Source organism: Amaranthus tricolor, chromosome 5 (assembly GCF_026212465.1).
Source record: "Amaranthus tricolor cultivar Red isolate AtriRed21 chromosome 5, ASM2621246v1, whole genome shotgun sequence".
NCBI lineage: Eukaryota > Viridiplantae > Streptophyta > Magnoliopsida > Caryophyllales > Amaranthaceae > Amaranthus > Amaranthus tricolor.
The window spans coordinates 27,993,825-28,012,981 of NC_080051.1; the positions used below are offsets into that span (position 1 = coordinate 27,993,825).

The 19,157-nt window shown below is 34.0% G+C and overlaps 2 protein-coding genes and 1 long non-coding RNA gene across 3 annotated transcripts; all 3 read left to right on the top strand.

Moving 5' to 3' along the window:
• The first annotated feature begins 346 nt into the window (after positions 1 to 346).
• LOC130812700 (uncharacterized) lies at positions 347 to 4,797 on the top strand. Its single transcript, XR_009042098.1, has 3 exons — positions 347 to 713; positions 853 to 951; positions 1,566 to 4,797. It is a non-coding gene; the product is annotated as an uncharacterized LOC130812700 (long non-coding RNA).
• A 2,047-nt stretch (positions 4,798 to 6,844) lies between these two features.
• LOC130812701 (protein CANDIDATE G-PROTEIN COUPLED RECEPTOR 7-like) lies at positions 6,845 to 8,779 on the top strand. Its single transcript, XM_057678264.1, has one exon. The coding sequence runs from the start codon at positions 7,091 to 7,093 to the stop codon at positions 8,399 to 8,401; it is 1,311 nt and encodes a 436-aa protein (XP_057534247.1). The 5' UTR covers positions 6,845 to 7,090; the 3' UTR covers positions 8,402 to 8,779.
• Positions 8,780 to 12,579: 3,800 nt separating this feature from the next.
• LOC130812703 (phosphatidate phosphatase PAH1-like) lies at positions 12,580 to 18,942 on the top strand. The gene is made up of 11 exons (XM_057678265.1): positions 12,580 to 12,903; positions 13,507 to 14,925; positions 15,226 to 15,839; positions 15,944 to 16,017; positions 16,697 to 16,781; positions 16,853 to 16,939; positions 17,193 to 17,265; positions 18,129 to 18,172; positions 18,264 to 18,392; positions 18,486 to 18,584; positions 18,666 to 18,942. The coding sequence occupies exons 2-11, from the start codon at positions 13,515 to 13,517 to the stop codon at positions 18,720 to 18,722; spliced, it is 2,673 nt and encodes an 890-aa protein (XP_057534248.1). The 5' UTR covers positions 12,580 to 12,903; positions 13,507 to 13,514; the 3' UTR covers positions 18,723 to 18,942.
• The last annotated feature ends 215 nt before the right edge of the window (positions 18,943 to 19,157 follow it).

Here is a 19,157-nt window from a genome sequence, read left to right on the forward strand (position 1 = left end):
TTTGTAGGAGACATCATGTTCTTGAAAGATCGTTCAACACAACTTGACAAAGCATTAAGAACAAGACCTCTACCAGCACCTGGGTCCATTGATAAAACATTGTCAATGACTTAGGTTCACAATTAATTGTTCCATAAATCAAAAAACATGAATAATATTTTTATTAGAATTCGAAAATTTAAAATAAATGTGAAGAATTATTTTTGGGTCAAATATAAGTTGAATTGAAAAAGTAATATTAAACTAGAATATAAGAAAACAAATTTGAGTTAAGTGTGAGAATAAAATGATATTTAATCCTTCTCATTTTCCATGTCTTGTTACTTTATTTTTATTTTTTTATTATTCTACTATTGCCCAAAATTCTTATTTCTTCGATACCCAAACACTATTCATCATCTTCAACAATATACATTCTCTGCAAACCCTAAATTTCGTGCAACGTCAAGATTTGTTTCGCTTTAGGCCATTTGAAAACCCCTCACCTTCTCAATATTCTTCTTCCTCTTCTCTAAACCTACGACACCAACGACACCACCTTCTAGTTCCATCTCTGAGATGTTTGGAAACAAGCGTGAAAACAACAATATCAACCAATCTTGTTCTTTGAATTTTTGAGATAAACATCATGCCTCATCCTTCTCCTTTCCCTGATTTCTTGAAGATCAAACAGCTTTTTCCTCTCTCATTTCTTTGAATTTTAGAAGCAAGTGGTATGTGAATGTCCCTCATTTTGTTCTTGATTGACGAAAGGCAGCAGCCTTGTTATTCTTTATTTTATTTTATTTTATTTGAAATTTTTTTTCTTATTTTATCTTTACTTGGTTATTCCTTAAATCTGAAAACAAGCAGGCTTCCACACCCACCTTATCATTCGAAGGAAAAATTAATAACAAGATTATATCCGAATTGTCGCTTGTGCCTCATTTCACCCCGACTCCTTAAAGGAAGGTAGAATTTTCTTTTATTAATTCTAATTCTATGATAACATATACATATAAATAATTAAATATCCTTCTTTTCTTACTTTCATTTCGCCATTGTTTTATTCTTTTGTTTTTACCATCAAAGATACCGTTAGAGCAATTTATTATTTTAAGATTTATGGAGCATATTTGTTGAGTCATTTAATTAGACGAGTGATGATAATAAAGAAACAATGGATGTTGGATTGAGTTGTTGGGTATGAAATTCATGAAAATGAAATTTGATAGAATGTTGGTTATTGATAGATTATGTATGATTTGAAGTTTTTGTACAAATTAGGAGATTCTTTTGGAAATTTTTAGTTGTGGAATAGAATGTTTGTTGTTTTAATTAATTGGATATAGATATAAAGAGAATTTTGAAGATTCTGATCATTAAGAAAATGAGAATAATTTTATATCATGGCTATATAATCTTGATGACAGATTGAGGATTTGAGTTAGTACATGCACATCAATGATTAGAAACGCTAGGATAGAATCTTGGTCTAAGCTATAGTCTTAGGAGGAGATGTAATAAGTTATATGTTAGTAGCATCGAGCGCACGCTTCTGACGTTATGTTATTGTCATGCTTCAGGATACGACTACGTCATGAACCCTTCTAGTCAATTGCGGTGAACCGGTCTTGACTCCCTAAAGCATCTTTTCGGTGATTAGTAACAATCTCTAAAAGGGGTTTGACCAGACTACATTCTTGAAAATAAACTTTTTACTAAAGCTCTTTTCAAATTGAAAATTGTTGAGACAAATGTTGTGGCTGCTTATGTTGATATTACGATATGGTCAATGGATTAGGTTTGCTAGCTGGTCATTGACGGAGTTGAGGAACATTGTTCCCTACTCCCTATTTTTGAGGCGAGTTGTCACTCAGATATTTATTAGCTTCACCCGAGAGCGACATAGCCTTAGAGCTATGGGTGGAACAACCCTGAATTTCTAACCCCTTTAACGAAACCAGAATCGTGAAGGAAGGGAGGAGATTCGAGTGTTGCATAAAAAGAAAAGGGAAAATAATTAAAATAAACGCTAAAGATTAATTGAAAAGATGAGTAAGTGGAAATTTCGACAGCATCTCTGCTGAAAACTGAGGTTGTGACAAGAATATATAAATGGATAACATAACTAAAATAATCTAAGGCCTTTAATGCCTTCAAGAATACGTCACGACAGAAAGAATCATCGTCGGCTTCTCAAATCATCAACTCTAACGAGGATCGTGGTTCCAGTGTTAACGCATCGATCTGACGGATATTAAAGGAGTATTCTCATTACTATACATTCAAAAACTACGCAGCGGAACTATGGATCATACAAGGAGTCACATGGCTCCATACAAAAGAAATTATACAATCCCAAAAGAAAACTTTACAAGTAATATAGAAGCTACAAGCATAAGGCAATTTGCACACAATTGTTACGACCGTACTCCACTCTTTCCCCCAATGCAAAGCAAAAGAAGCTCCTGTACCTGTCATGTCAAGCTATGATCCTCCTGCTGCTCAACATAATGACCAAAGTCAGATGTGTCATAGCAGGAATATCATAGAGAGTCATGAACAAACAACAACAAACACATACACATTAGTAATTAATGAACTTATAATAATTAAAGTCATTGAACAAAACTATAGACAACGATATAGTATGGCAATAACGAGTTTACTCATCTGTCTAAACACCTTTATTTACTCATAATTTCTCTTTCAAACTACTAATCTCTGGAAGTATATTCAAGGTATTGGATCTTTTCTCTATTCATGGCATAGTGACATGGCCAAGTGCGTTATCGGCCACCCGGCGCCCATGGCAAAGTATGAGCTCATGCCACCTCCAGTTGACCATCTCGGGTCCTACCTTCGGGAAAAAGTAACACACTGGGGTACTAAACCAGTGAAGAGGCCACCAATCCATATTGGGGTTTGCAAGGTAACACCTCAGTTAAGGGGCAGTATCTGCCACCCGGCGCCCAATGACCCAAGCATGCTCGACCCCCCTTACGGTGGTCCCGTCGGACCTCACCTAGGGGACTACTAAATCAACCGGACATAATCCAGTTAAGTCACGCCAACTAATCATAAATCAAGGCTCAATAAGTAGGAAATCACTTCGTCACCACACAACCATGGTGCGTTCTCTACTATTTAGAAATCTGTTCTCATAGTCTCCTAATGCTTTCATTCTACTTGCCTATATCACTATTATGACTATTCACTAGCATGACTGGTGTTCTATAATTCTAATACGATGCATATAATCATGAAATATGGATAATACTTTGAAATAATGAATATGATAATTAATTACTGCGTATACGTATCTGCAAGCGTCACTGCGCGACCACAAGATACAAAAATCACCTGTCTAAGGTTCTACTTTTCTCTTATGAAGTGGGCACCTATATAAGTTATGAATAGAATTATAGAACTAATAAGTTCCTTTAACTACTTTGTCATATCAGCTAAAAGCCAAAGTAACCACTATCATCTATTCATGACAAGTTTTCAATTACTTCTAGCACGTACGCATCTCATTCAACACCAAGCATAATCGTCAATTCAATAATAACACAAGTTTTTCCATCGACAAAAAATAAAAGGATTATGTCAACTGCTTCATTACACCAACTAACTTTGAGTTATAACGATTCACATTGTCTTAAAATAAAATGACGATTCACACTTAAGTCTCACAATGTTAGTGTAGTGCTAATATGACGACAAGAACAAATCTTAAGGTTATCGCATTGCAATATCATTTATTATATCCTCTAAGGTTAGAAAGAACTAAAATCAAGACATCATAACAGGTAACTTTAATAATTCTCAACAAGTTGACACTATGTTCATGGTCTTACTAATATCATTTAATTATAACTTTGATAACCTAACGAAGTTACTTGTAATCAACATTAATAATTTCTGTTACTTTAACAAGGCCATTTAAGACTACCATGCCTAACAAAACTTCCACATTCAACACAAATAAAGTTACTCATGTACTAAGACACCATCAAAATAGCACACAACCATTATTTCATTCATACTTCAACTCTAAGCCATAAATATGTTAAACTCATCAAACACACTCTTACCCACAAAAAGGTTCAATGAAAATAATATAAGGTTCAACACTTTTCATTCATATTTCAAAAACCCAATTCATAAGTGCATTTAAATCATCAATCAAATTCTTACCCATAACAAGATTCAATGAATTTAATACAAAATCAACACCAAACTCATAAGCCTTTATAAAATTCTAATTAGATACCAGGAAGATTACTTAGTGTAAACTTGAGAGGCTTACAATGGGGCAATTAGAAAAAGAGTAAGGACTAGTCGCGGCTGGACCGTGGTTGTTGGTTGCGGCAGCCTTCAAGGCAGAAGGGGAGGAGCAAGTTGGCGGTCGTGGCTGCAGCAGACGCATAGCAGGTGGTGGCGCTAGTTGCTGGGCAGCTGCTGTTTGGGGGGAAAAACGTAGCCCCTGCTGCTGCTTGCGAAGAGAGGCGAGGGCAACTGCTTGCTGGTGGGAAAGTGAGAAGGCGACTGCTGGTTGGCGAAAGGAGGAGGCGGCGTAAGAGGAGAAGAGAGAAAGAAGGAGGAGAAGAAGAAAGGAGAATTACGGCTAGGTTTTGAGCAAGGAGGGCTTTATGCGTTTTATCCTTGTTATTATTATTATTATTATTATTAGGTTTATTTATTTATTTTTATCTCGATTCATTTTCTTGCTAGACCCAACTAAGAGACTCACCTTTGTAGGCTCACACATTTTAATAAAATAATCATTTTGATTCGAACCTTTTTATTTGAGAAATCATAACTATATTTTTAATATATATATATATATATATATATATATATATATATATATATATATATATATATATATATATATATATATATATATATATATATATATATATATATATATATATATATATATATATATATAAGTTAACATTTAAATCTGTATATGAAAGAAATTTATTAAAACTAATTCAGAAATAATTTAATATAATTGTAAAATTTTTAAAAGTTATTAAAATATTAAATAATTTCATTGTTAAAATCTCGGGGTATTACAATGGGGCACCTCTCATATTAGACTCTTTGTACGCACATGATCTAGGAAACTGATATTGCTTTTAAACCTATGATTTGAATTATTGTGTTTTGTTGTTTTGGAATTTTACTTCTCATTCAGTTAAACCTGACTCCTTGCTGTTTCCATCTTTTAGTTTGTTTGCAGATCGGAACCGGTCGGGAACGATGGGTTAGCGGTGATGATTAGAGTTACAGAGATGTTATATTGAGCTGAGTACGTGAGAAGTGTAGTATTGTATTAGGATTTTGATAAATGTATATTAGACGTGGTTGTGTTGGTTATATTGGACTTATAGAGTGACTTTTATAATTATTTTGTATTTTAGTTAGATGTTTGGTTTGACAATTAGCCGAGTTAGTTACGTTAAAGACCTGGTAACTCTTTTGCTCAAATTTTGAAATTGTAATTTATGTTTCTTGGGAAATAGACTCCGTGATGACCTTGTTTACTTAGTCAATGGTAAGTCAGATTGTTATACATGTTTTAAATAAAACAATAAATAATTGAAATATTAAAAGTGAACGCATTGGATATGAGACTTTTCGTTTCAATTTACATTTTACTTATTTGAGTAAAAAAGTTGCCCACCTGGTTTTTTTGGATTAATAAGATGGAGTAAGCGTACAAGATAGCTAAATGATAATGCATGGGCGGATTCAATGGGGTGTCAATTGACACCCCTGAAATAAAAAACAAAATCAAAACATAATAGAGATCGGAGTTGGATTAATGGTAGAAGCAATAATTCTCTATTGAAAAATGTATATTGAAAAATGTTGCTACTTTAATTTATACTGGAAGTTATCTTTCTTTTGAATTTTGGAAGTCATAAATGGCTTTTGGGTTTTTATATTTTTGTATTTTTATTCGTAAAATTACTATTATTATTTAATTTACTCTATTTTAATAATTTGTCCCATTTTTATTTTTAAATATGACTATCACTTTTACAATTTGTATTATCTCTCTTAAGTCTAAATATTTCACTACTTTAACCCATTTACTTAATCAAAGTGTCAAAAATAAATGAGGTTAAATAGTCGGGCAGAATAGTACATATTTAAATTACACAGGTATTATCTTTACATTACATGTGTTTCATACAAAGTGATAGGTTAAGCCTAAAAATGATTTTTATTTTTGGTGTTTTTACTTTGTTCGTTTCAAATGAATTTGTTCTATTTTTATTTTAGTTTGTTTTAAACATGACTCATCACTTTTATTCTTTATTTTATCTACTTTAATTCTAAATATCCCCACTACTTCAACATACTATGTTTAACTCCTTAGTCTCTGTGACATTTGTAAAAGGGGAAAACCAACTATGATCGAGTCAGTATTTATTAGTAACACAGGATATATTACTAAAAAATTTAACGGAAGAGTAAAACTTTAGGTATTTCACGAAGAGTGGTAATTTCTCATTAGCCCATCTCATTATCTTCTTTGATAATATCATAATGATATGGTTTGACGTGCTCTATCCTTCCCAATATGCTATCATTTATGATTGAGTATTGCTATACTCCTCCACCTAATACATTGTTTTTAATTTTCGGATTGTTTGTACAAATAATTTTAAATGTAATTTTCTTAAAAAAATTATCGACATCCCTTATTTTATTTTCTAGATTCATTCCGATGATAATGAATTCCAAAATCTTACCTAAAGAATGCGAGACTTGGTCTAATTAAGATAACACGAGAAGTGATAGACTAAATGATCAAATACAACAACTTGCCCATAGATGGTACTTAGTCTTGCTCTCTAACCGAAACAATATTCCACTTTCTTATTTAAAATATATTTAAATGCCAAGAATAGAGAAATCTCGAGTTAACACATACCGACGCTTGCAATTGCAGGTAGCTCGACGAAAAACTCGGAAAAAACGTCGAAATCACTCAAGCGTTACACCTAAAGTACCTGAGAGAGATAACTCTAATTCCCAGATTTGCGATCTTCACCACCGTTGAAGTGATCAATACCGTACAACAATGGCGAAAATCCTCTTCCTAACACTTTTCCTACTTATTTTCTCTCTAATCCCTCATTCGTTTGCAGAGATCAAAACCCTTAAAATCATATCTGACAATCGTCCTATGATCCTCTTCGAGAAATTCGGATTCACTCACACTGGCCATGTTGCTGTTGCAGTTTCATCCGTTTCTGTAAGTTCTAATCTATCTCCTCCAGACCCATCTCGTTTAGGGTTCTTCCTTCTTTCTGAAGAATCCCTTCTTCAAGTCCTTCTCGAGATCCAACAAAACCCTTCTTTCTGTGTTCTCGATTCTCAGTACACAACCCATCTTTTTACATTTCGAGATCTATCTCCTCCTCCTGCTTCTTCATTCAATCACTCTTACCCAGTTAGTATTCCTAATGAATATAGTCTTTTCTTTGCTAATTGTAACCCTGAAAGCTCCGTTTCCATGACTGTTCGTACTGAGATGTATAATTTGGAGTTTAATGGCGTTAAGGATTATTTACCTGCAGGTCAAACTCAGCTTCCTTCTTTGTTTTTCCTCTTTTCTTTGGCTTACTTTGTGTTTTTAGGGTATTGGGTATTTGCCTGTTTGAAGAATAAGAAATCTGTACATCGGATTCATCTTTTGATGGCTGGACTTTTGATCATTAAAGCTTTGAATTTGATCTGTGCTGCTGAGGATAAACATTATGTCAAAGTTACAGGATCTCCTCATGGTTGGGATGTTCTCTTCTATTTATTCCAATTTATAAGGGTTGTGCTTTTGTTTACTGTTATTGTCTTGGTTGGAACTGGTTGGTCTTTTTTGAAGCCATTCTTGCAGGAAAAAGAAAAGAAAGTTCTTTTGATTGTAATTCCACTTCAGGTTTTAGCTAATGTGGCCTCCATTGTTATTGGAGAAACTGGCCCTTTCATTAAGGATTGGGTTACTTGGAATCAGGTGTTTTTGTTGGTCGATATCATTTGTTGTTGTGCCATTATCTTCCCTATTGTGTGGTCGATTCGATCTTTGAGGGAGACTTCCAAGACTGATGGAAAAGCTGCTAGGAATCTGGCGAAGTTAACCCTTTTTAGACAATTCTACATTGTTGTTATTGGGTATTTGTATTTCACTAGAATTGTGGTTTTTGCACTGAAAACTATCTCTGCCTACAAGTATCAGTGGGTGAGCAATGCAGCTGAGGAGATTGCTAGCCTTGCGTTCTATGTGATTATGTTTTACATGTTTAGGCCAGTCGAGCGTAACGAATATTTCGTCCTAGACGAGGAAGAAGAAGAAGCTGCAGAGATGGCTCTTAGAGACGAGGAGTTTGAGCTTTAGAGATGTTGAAGGATTTTTTGATTGGATGCCTTTTGAAAGCTTCGTCAATGCGGCTTGTGAACTTGCTAACTGCTCTGATGTTGGTTTGTGCAATCGTGCTCGAAACTGGTTTAACATGTCTGCAGTTGCTACAAGGTCTTATCCTGGCTCATTTCATTTGCTTTCATAAATTTATAGCTTTGAGTAATGGTTGTAATTCTCCTTGAACACGATTTTTTCTGCCTTGTATTACTAATACATTATCAAATACATAACAGGCCAATGTTAAAATTAATTCATTCTCCATAGTGCAATATGTAATAGTACCAGTGCTTTGTGTGTTCTGTAAGCTGATGATATGGTGATATGTTGTTGGGTTAATGTTCTTTTTGTTTTCTGTGTTTCAGGTCTTTCTTACTTGTTTATCGTTCTTATCTGTATAATGCATCTTGTCTTTGCATTGTTGATGGTGCTGTTCTATCTTGAGTCAAGAAATTGACCCGACCCAACCCGACCCGACCCGACCCATTGAACACCTCTAATCTTGACCTATTTAAGCATTTGTTGCTTGAAAGCACCTTGGTCCAGTTGTATGTTATTGCTTAAGAAAAGCACTAGTAGTCATAGTGATAAAAAAAGGGCTGCAGTCATGAAGGTTTTCAATTCTGTTGGATTGATACGAGTTTACGACACCACATTTAATTATCAATTTAGGCTAGTTCAAGGGATTCTTATGGTTTCGGCTGATATATGGTGGTATGTTTGTGGCATCACCTAGTTACTGTGTTGTTTTTGCACTATGCCAGTAGTGTGGAAGTGAGAATGTTATTTTTGATGTTAATCTGTTGATGTCTATTGGTTTGAGGGATTGGAGGAAGATACAATAACCCCTCCCACAGCTGCTTTCGAGGTAATACCAGTTTAGATGAGCTTACCTATTCTTTTAGTTAGCAAATCTGTACATGGGGTCGTTGCTTTTATTGCCCTGCCTACCAATATTGATTCCTTGTGTCATGTTTGGACATTCTGGGTGTTCCTACTATGTGAATCTTCTCTAAGATTTATGCCTTTGGAAGAAGTTATATTGTTCTTCAAGCACTTTGCAATGAAGGGTTGATCAAACATCTTTGTATTACAAAGATAAGTTTGTATATATACGACTTCATAAACTCCCTTAGGTGGGACGCGGGAGCATTGTTACCTAGAACGACATTTGGCTAGGAACGAGGAACGGGAACGGGAACAAGGAATGCAGCCTTGATTGACTCGGGAACGATTGGGTACAAGAAACATTATGTTAAAAATTATATTTGAAAACAAAATTAAATTAAAATGATTTTTTTTTGCTTTAAGAAATTATTTTTTAAGTGGAATTTTTTTGATTGTCTAGCTTTTATCTTGTTTTTCCTCCTTTATTCTTTAATTTGTAAATAAAGGCCAAAATACTTTTTAAAAAAGTCTTCCATACCGGGACGTCACCTTGAGCGATTTGGGTCGCGTTTCGTGGTTATCGGGGACGAACATTCCCGGATAGCGGAGCGTGGCTACGTTCCACGTTCCACGTAACTATGCGCGGAAGTACCCTTTACATTGATATGTGATTGTAACTTTTTACCTCAAACATAATCTTTTCTGGGTTCCGAGAATGATTTGATCATCTTGCGTATCCTGAATCATCATATAAAGGGGCTGTTTATGAAGCTTTACAATTATTGAACTAGATTAGATCGTTCATCGACTTCTTTTTCTTTGGATAATCTATTCTTTCTACAGTCGGCATCATCTGAAACTCATTTGGTCAATTGCTTGTTTGCAACAGCAAGTATATCCCCCTGTTCCTGATCGTGTTGAAATTATAATGCGCACTTAGTACAGAAACGCGATCCTGCAGATGTTACAAATGAAAGGGCTTCTGAATGATTATTCTTACTCAGGAATCAGTATAGCTTCTCAAATAGGATGAAAATATGCAAAATTTTGCACATTTAGCTCTTTCATAGCATAAACATTTCTATAATGTTACCTTATCTATGTTTTCCTGGTTTTTTGAATCTTAATGCAATACTATTAATCTAATATAATGGGTTGGAATCATATTTAAACAGAAGATTAACAAAAGTGCAGGGCTAGACACAACCATAAGCTGCAGTGCGAACCGGTGACTCGGGAAGGCGGCTCCAAAGCTGTGCAACATGTATTGGCAACAAATGAATGATTTATAGATCAAATGAGGTCTTTCCCCTATTAGACTATTCTTTTGAAATGAGCTCTTTTGTTTTATGTGTAACATTGCTATCATATCTAATTCTGAGTGCTCATCTGGGTTTAAGCTTAATGTTGCCTTCAAGTATATTCAAACTTTAAAATATTATTGTGATAAATATGTTTCACCACCATTCTAATATCAATTAATCTTTTTACCTTTTAAATCATACTAAATTTTTAATTTTTGCCACTAAATTTGGGCATATTATGTTTGCTTTTACTTTAGATTGACAATTATATTAATAATAGTATTTTCTTTGTTTTTTTAAATTTGTTATTAAAAGTTATATTTTCTCTCATAATATATGACTTTCAGTAGCAAACTTAAAAAAAAGAGTAGCTTCCTTGAAGAGTGACAATTCCTCTCGCAATGTCTCCAACTTCATACACTTATTGTTTGACACGCTTATCATCTTTCTTCATATCAACTACATATTTTTTCCATCCATTTGTTCTTTAAATTTAATAAAAATTAATAAAATAATTCTATCTCCCTACTTCAAATTCAATCGAACTAAGAGAGTATCAATCTTTCTAAAAAAGTAGGATATAAAAAATAAAGAGATTGTGATTACTAAATAGTAATGCTTTTCTAAAATGCTTTACATTTACGTGCAGTCACGCAGGTTTAATTAATTATATTTCTTTTAGTGTCCAAATATTTTTCATTTATGAACAATAATCCAAATATTTTCTCTCATCCACAATCTAAATCTCCTTTTTTGATCTTATTTACAAATTGATTATTTTTTATTAATTTATTATTTAATTCGTTATTAATTAATCAAATTACCCCAATAATATCAAATTTGTCCCCTTGTTATTGAAATCTATTAAATTTGCCCTAAAAAACAAGAAATGATATTAAATGCCATGAGGTGTTAATTGCTATCAAAATACCTACCAACCAACCACTCATGAGTCAATGAATTTGAGAAATGAGTATGTTTATTTTCTTAAGTTTGCAACTTATGTGTATAAGAACCTTTTTAATTATACTTCCTTCCTTATATCATGCTTGCTTTATTTTATTAAACTTCTGATTAATAGTGATATTTTTCCATATAACATGTCCGACCAGAGTATAAGTATTTGATAACCAAAAACCTTCATACTTCCTCAAAATCAAAGAAACATTGAAATATAATTAAGAGAAATTCCACATGGTAGCATCGAACTTTCATGAAACGCTAATTGTAGCACTTTTGTAAGATTTTTCTACATGGTAACATTCCGTTTATGCCTTATCTAACTGCCGTAGCAATTTTCGTTAAATTCTTGTCAATTTCCGTTTAATTCACCATTTTGACGTTTTCTTATTAGGGGTTGATTGTTGTCTTTATAATTTGTCCTAAACCATTTTGATGGTCTCAAATGTTTAATTCACCATTTTGACGTTTAATTCATCAAAGCTCTCAAATGTCGTAACAATTTTGTTTTCATTCAAATTATTTTCTTTATAATTTATCCTAGTCAAGCGCATATGTATTAGTGCATGAATTGCACCTTTTGAACTTTATAATTCTAGTTAAGTACATTAATTGAACATTGTGGCTTATGTAATAGTGCTTAAGGCACCTTGTGTCAAAAATGCTAACAATTTAAATGAAAATAAAATTGTTACAACATTTGAGAGCGTTGATAAATTAAACGGTGAATTAAACGTCAAAATGGTGAATTTAACATTTGAGAGCATTAAAATAATTTACGAAAAATTATAGTAGAAATATTAAAATGGTAAATTAAAAAAAATTAATAAGAAATTAACAAAAAATACTACAACAGTTACATTAAACATAAACTGAATGCAAAAAATTTTAAAAAATACTACCACTAAAATTTCATTTACCTATAATTAATGACAAGAAAATGGCCTAAAAGTGGCGGTATCTCCATAGACCAAGAAATGGGAAAGAAAAGGAAATAGGAAAACAGTTCATGTAATGCTTCTTATTCCAATTCTTATAGGAAAAGAAATTGAAGGCTTAAGTTTGGTCTTACATTTTTCTAGGACAACCTAGACAACTACCCTTCAAAGTTCAAACATAGGATTACATCCAAAAAACATTAAATTCAAATTCAATCTTGTTGTTTTAAGGGACAACATTTGATCAGAATAATCTTTTTTCTTCCACAATATTCCCTTTTCTTTTATCTCATCTCTAAAAAGACAAAGACTTTATATAGAGAGTGTTATAACTTAAGTTTCATTCTTGAACTCAATCTTCATATTTTTCATCATTCTGACTCTTACCCAAGTAAGTGACAACACTCTTTTCTCTGCCTTTTCATTTCTGTTCATCTTCTTGTATTTAATCTTTAATTTTCCTTCCATTTTAATGGCTTGTGATATATTTAAAAAATGGGTTTTTATTATTTTCACTTTTTTTGATTATTTTTTCTTGTTCCGTTTGGTTAGTGGTATTAAATAGTGGTAATAAGAATGATTTATTGTGTAAAATTTCATTAAAAGTTCTATATCATTCCTTTGATCACAAATTTTTTTTTTTATTTATAAATTTTCATTATCACCTAATACAACCTCTCCCAAATAGTAATGCATTGGAATCAAGAAAATGAGATGATTAAGGACAAGTATGGCAGTATGGCCTTCAACCAAAATTATACTAATTTTTCATTCTCATTGCCTACCAAACGGGCTGTTAATGTTTGTGGTGTTTATATTCAGTATCATTTGACATTGCTGGAACTGGGTTTTTGATTCTTTTGCCACTTGAATAGATTTCAAGAATTTGGTTTCTTGATAAGTTCAATAGGATTGAACTATTGTCTTATAATTAGGATTTTGGAGTCTTGCACATTGATTTATTTATTTATTTATTTTTTCTTTTTGGGGATAGTTGAAATCATGAATGTGGTGGGAAAAGTAGGAAGTTTGATAACCCAAGGTGTATACTCAGTTGCCACCCCTTTTCATCCTTTTGGTGGGGCAGTTGACATCATTGTTGTTCAACAACAAGATGGAAGCTTTAGAAGTACTCCTTGGTATGTACAATTTGGTAAGTTTCAAGGTGTTCTTAAGGGTGCTGAGAAAATGGTTCAAATCAATGTAAATGGTGTTGAAGCCAATTTCCATATGCATCTTGATAATTCCGGTGAAGCTTATTTTGTAAGAGAAGCCGATTTAATCGAAATTGGAGACCCAAAACAGGTGTTACAGGATGAAAAGGAACCAACTTTAGATCATAGTTTTGGTGTAGATAATAGCCAGTGTAATATAAATGAAAATAATGTCGAGAACTTTAGGTTGCAGAGTACTTTGTCTGACCCTGGGTTCTTTTCGGAAGATTATTCTTCGTTTGATCGTTTAGAAAGGACAGACTCTGATGCTTGTAGGTTTTATGATTTTCAAGATGATCAGTCTTTTGATGAGTCTATTGAGTTGTCATCCGAGTATGGATCTAGTCGGTATGAGAATATGGAGGGTGTAGAGAATTTTGTGGAAGCACAAGGTTCGGATTCTGAAATGGTTTTAGTGAGTGTAGATGGTCATATTTTAACGGCACCTATCTCATCATCCGAGCATAACACCGAAATTGTGCAACTGGATACACCTCAGTTTCATTTAGGACCCGGTAAAGATTCCACATGGGATTCTCAATACCTTAATGATCTAGAGTTGCCCTCCATTAAATCGGAATCTGTCGTTGCTAATTCCCACGAGGGCATTGCTCGTATTGTTGAAATTGAGGCACATACACATGAAGATCGAGAAAGTGATGGAAATGGTATCCGACTGTCAGAAGTTTGTCTAAATGAGGAAACTGACAATACGCCTGAGTTAGGATCTTGTAAAGAGAACGGAAAATCTACCCATAAAAAAGTTAATACTTGTGTAGATTTTGAAGATTATAGTAAGAGTGAATTTGAAGCTATTGGAGATGAGACAATTTTACATGAAGATGGAGTCGAGGAAATGCATTTTCCCGAAGCATTGGATAATGAGGAGTGTGAACACCAAGAAGATGATAAGAGTGTTAAGAACCAAGAGAGAGATGTCTATGGGCACATTGATATTGAAGAAGTTATTGAAAGCAAGGAGAGGGATCGCACCGGTGAAGAAGCTAATGATTATGGTTTCATGCCCGCTAGTAATGCTTTAGCATGCAAGGATGAGCCATCCAGACTACATTCACCCGTCAAGAGCGATATATATAGTGTAGGGACAAATATCTCTGACACCATATCAGATGAAAGTGAAGATCGTAGACAGCACGCCAGCAGTTCATCTGATCAAATTCAATCGAATCTCAAACCAAGTAAGACATGTTTTTTTTCCTCGATTATATGATTTCGCAACTGAAATGTAGATTACAACTCTTAATTGTGGTTTATAATGCATGGTTTCATCTAAAAATATTGATTTTGTAGAAAATTCTGATATTGATTTTTTATTGACAACTTTATAAATGATGAGAATAGTTTCAAGGTGCTTTATTTTTGTGGGTATTATAAATCATATAGTTTTCATTTTCAGCGTTCTTGAAGTTAATATCTTTACCTAGATAAGTTTTTATGTTTTTAATTTTTTAATATGTACTTGACGATATCTTTTGTAGCACTGGAGATCTCTCTTTGTAGCCACTTACTCCGTCCTGGAATGGGATTAGCGGCTGCTGATGAAGCCTTCAATGCTCATCGTTTATCCGAGGAAGAGTTTAGGAGTACAGCATCATCATTGATTAAAAATGAAAACCTGATTATTAGATACAACGGGAAATACTTACAGGGGAAGCAAGCTGCTCCCATTGTCTTGGGACTGGCTGCATTTGGCGTGAATCTTCCAATCGAGTCCAAAGATGCCATAGCAGTCGAACAGGAAGTTGCATCAAATCTTGGGCTTCACGATTCTGGAAGTGCTTCTGGGCGCAGATGGAGACTCTGGCCGATTCCTTTTAGAAGGGTGAAGACTCTTCCACGATCAACGAGTAACACCTCAGAGTTAGAGGACGTGTTCGTTGACTCTGAATCATTTTCACGAAGTCCATCCTTTAACATAACTCCTATGTCAGAGTGTGATACTCCGTTATCGGCTACTGGTTCAAAGTCCGCTAACAAGAAGATAGTCAGGACTAACATCCCCACTAATGAGCAGATATCGTCTTTGAATCTGAAAGAAGGCCAAAACGATGTGACTTTCAGTTTCAGTACTAGGGTCCTTGGATTACAACAGGTTCTCCATCTTTGATTTGTTTCCATAGCTTTTGAAGAATGAATGGTACTCGGATGGTCGGGCCTCCCCTTTATTAATTGGTTTTGTTCATTCGTGATGGACAGGTTGAGGCACATATATATCTTTGGAAGTGGAATGCGCGAATTGTTATTTCTGATGTGGATGGGACAATTACTAGGTGAGATATATCTTAAACTGATGCTTTTCTCATGCAGTGAAATTTACTTTCAGTAATTGTTGTTTCATGGTTTCTTATTGATTGCATCTTGACCGTACACCTGATTTGCGAGAATTGGACTGTTAGGCCTTAGTAGTTTCCAAAATTGACGAGCACATAAAAAGTACATCATGACAAACATTGCTCTCTTTCCCCTTAGCTGGGTTTGGATTGAGGCCAAGGATCAACACCTTATATACAGATACTTATTGCTGAACTACAGGATTTTGTCTTGGCATGTCATCGAGTTTGCAGTTCCCAAATCTGATATGGAGCATTTTCTACGTTCTGTGTGTTATTGTGTCTTGTAAGTCTTCTATTGATGCACATCCTAGTGTAATCTGTGAAGCTGTTGTAGCAGAGGTGGATTTGTGAAAGTCTTTTAGACAATTAAATAACCTCAAAAGTTTCAGAATGAGTTATGAATAGTCAACATTATGCATTTAACTTATTCATTAGTTAGCTTTTCCCTTCAATCAGAGGAGCTCCCTTCGATCGTGACCTTCTCATGATGAGGGTATTGGTCTGCCTTCTTTTCCACCGTCCCTAGACCATGCCCAAGATGGGACTCATTGGGATGATGATGATGATCATTAGTTTGCTTTTCCGTAAAGGATCTGAAAAGTTAATTTTATTTCAGATCGGATGTTCTTGGTCAATTTATGCCGTTGGTTGGGAAGGACTGGTCACAATCCGGTGTGGCTCGCTTGTTTTCTGCCATCAAGGTAATCGCCATTTTGCATGCTTTATCTTAATCCATGTTGAATATTAGTATAATGCTTTCAATGTGTAACAGGAGAACGGATATCAGCTACTCTTTTTAAGCGCACGCGCAATTGTCCAGGCTTACTTGACGAAAAGCTTTTTGTTTAACCTAAAGCAGGTGTGTTTTCGACGGTCTTTTTAGTAATTTTTGCGGTGTAAAGATTGTCGCATCACAAATCATAATATATTTTTGTTTCGTCTCTTCAATATGTAAGATGGGCTGGAGCCTGGAACTTCTAGAGTCTTTTGTCCTGATTTTATTGTCGAGTCTGATGCGACTTTTATTAGTTTCATCGAAATCTTATCGTTGATTCTACTTCCTTGAATCCTTTTCGTCGATCTTACTTCATTGTTAATGATAATGCTTACAGGATGGGAAAACACTGCCAAATGGACCGGTCGTTATTTCACCTAATGGATTGTTTCCCTCGTTATATCGTGAAGGTACTTAAGAAATTTCTACTTGGTTCACATTTATTGTATAAGCTTTGCTTCTTTTCGTAGAGTTTGTATAGCTTCATGAGAATGTCTGAGACTGGATTCTGGAACTTGGGATTGTGCGTACAGATTCTCATTTTGATTTTATATGTGAAAACTTGATGAAAATGTCATATAGGCGCCTTCTACGATACAAGTTTTTTAAATTTAGTTTTTTGAACTTGATATCACTAATATACATAGTTGAATGAAACCCAACCATAGTTGATGATCAAAACTTAAGCTATATGATCATGTCAATATACATATACCTTCAAGGCTTCAAGTACTAAAATAATGGTCTGTTTGATAGTCGTTATTGAACGTTGAGAATGATAATGAAAAGTTAGTGTAATTTTGGTAGGGAAATATCTTGACAATGCTTGTTCTACTTTAATTATATCATTTTTTCCTATCAAAAAAAAATTTATATTAATTTTTTTTTCAAAAATTTATTCCAATGCATTATTCTTATTTGTCATTACCACCGTTTAGTAACAACTGCTAAACAGGTGCAATTATTGTTATTGGACCTAGAGATATATGAAAGTAGGTTTTATATGTATATATCTATATTTTGAGGCTCAAAGAGGATTTTGTATAAATTCTACCACATTTATGAATACTTGATTTTCATTAGATTGGTTTACAACATCATTTTCATTCCATTACGGAATGACCCAATGCCATTAAGTGGCTCCCACCTATGGTGGGGCTTGGGGGGTCGGATGTACGTAACCTTACCCTTGTTAGTGATAAGACTAACAAAGAGGTTGTTTACAAAGAAATGATAAAAGATTCTCTCTGATTTCCGTTATCTTTGATTGTAGTAATCAGAAGAGCTCCTCATGAATTCAAGATTGCATGCTTGGAGGTAAATACTAACTCATCTTCATCCACGAGAAGGTTTTAATTGCAATCTTATGGCTGAACGTAAAGCTCGCTTATAATGTTACCATTTCCAGGATATCAAGGCTCTATTTCCTCCCGATTACAATCCATTTTACGCAGGATTTGGGAACCGAGACACAGATGAGCTTACGTATAGAAAGATTGGTATCCCAAAGGGAAAAGTTTTCATAATCAATCCAAAGGTAAGACATAAGAGTATCTTCTCGAAACAATCAGAATTTAGAAATGTAAATAATACGAATCAATCTTAAGCCTTTTTCGAACTATGCTAACAGGGTGAAGTAGCTATTAACCATCGGATTGATGTGAAGTCGTATACTTCATTGCATACACTAGTCAATGATATGTTTCCTCCTACATTGATGGTCGAGCAGGTATTATCGTGTTTAGCTAAACTTTGCTCCGTTCTATTAACCATTTTGTGACTCCGTACTTCTGCTGATGTATTGTTACAGGAGGATTATAACGCATGGAATTTTTGGAAGGTGCCATTGCCGGATATCAATGCTTAGCTTGTGAAAACGGCTAATCAAACACGAAGAATCAAAACAATTCGTAAGGGGGGACGGGAATTGTTTCGTTCTGGGTTGTTCGAAAATATTGCAGGCGCCAAGGCGAAGGCGTTGACTACTAAATTGTGTATATGTGAGTTAGATAGTGATTTTACATGAAGGGTATTCACTCTTGATTAGTATTAGTAATAAGATATAGTTATTAATTGTTAATCTAAAACCTCCACAAACTTTTATATATATATATATATATATATATATATATATGAAGAAGTTCTAGTGAGATTCATCTTTATATGAGAACCGTGAGAACTAATTTGCCTGATAAAAATGCGTTACTTTTTTACAAATAGATGTTACTATTATGCAAAATTATGTTTTTTTTTTAATAAAAAGATGATACTTTTAGGCAAAAAAAAGTGTTACTTTTAGAAA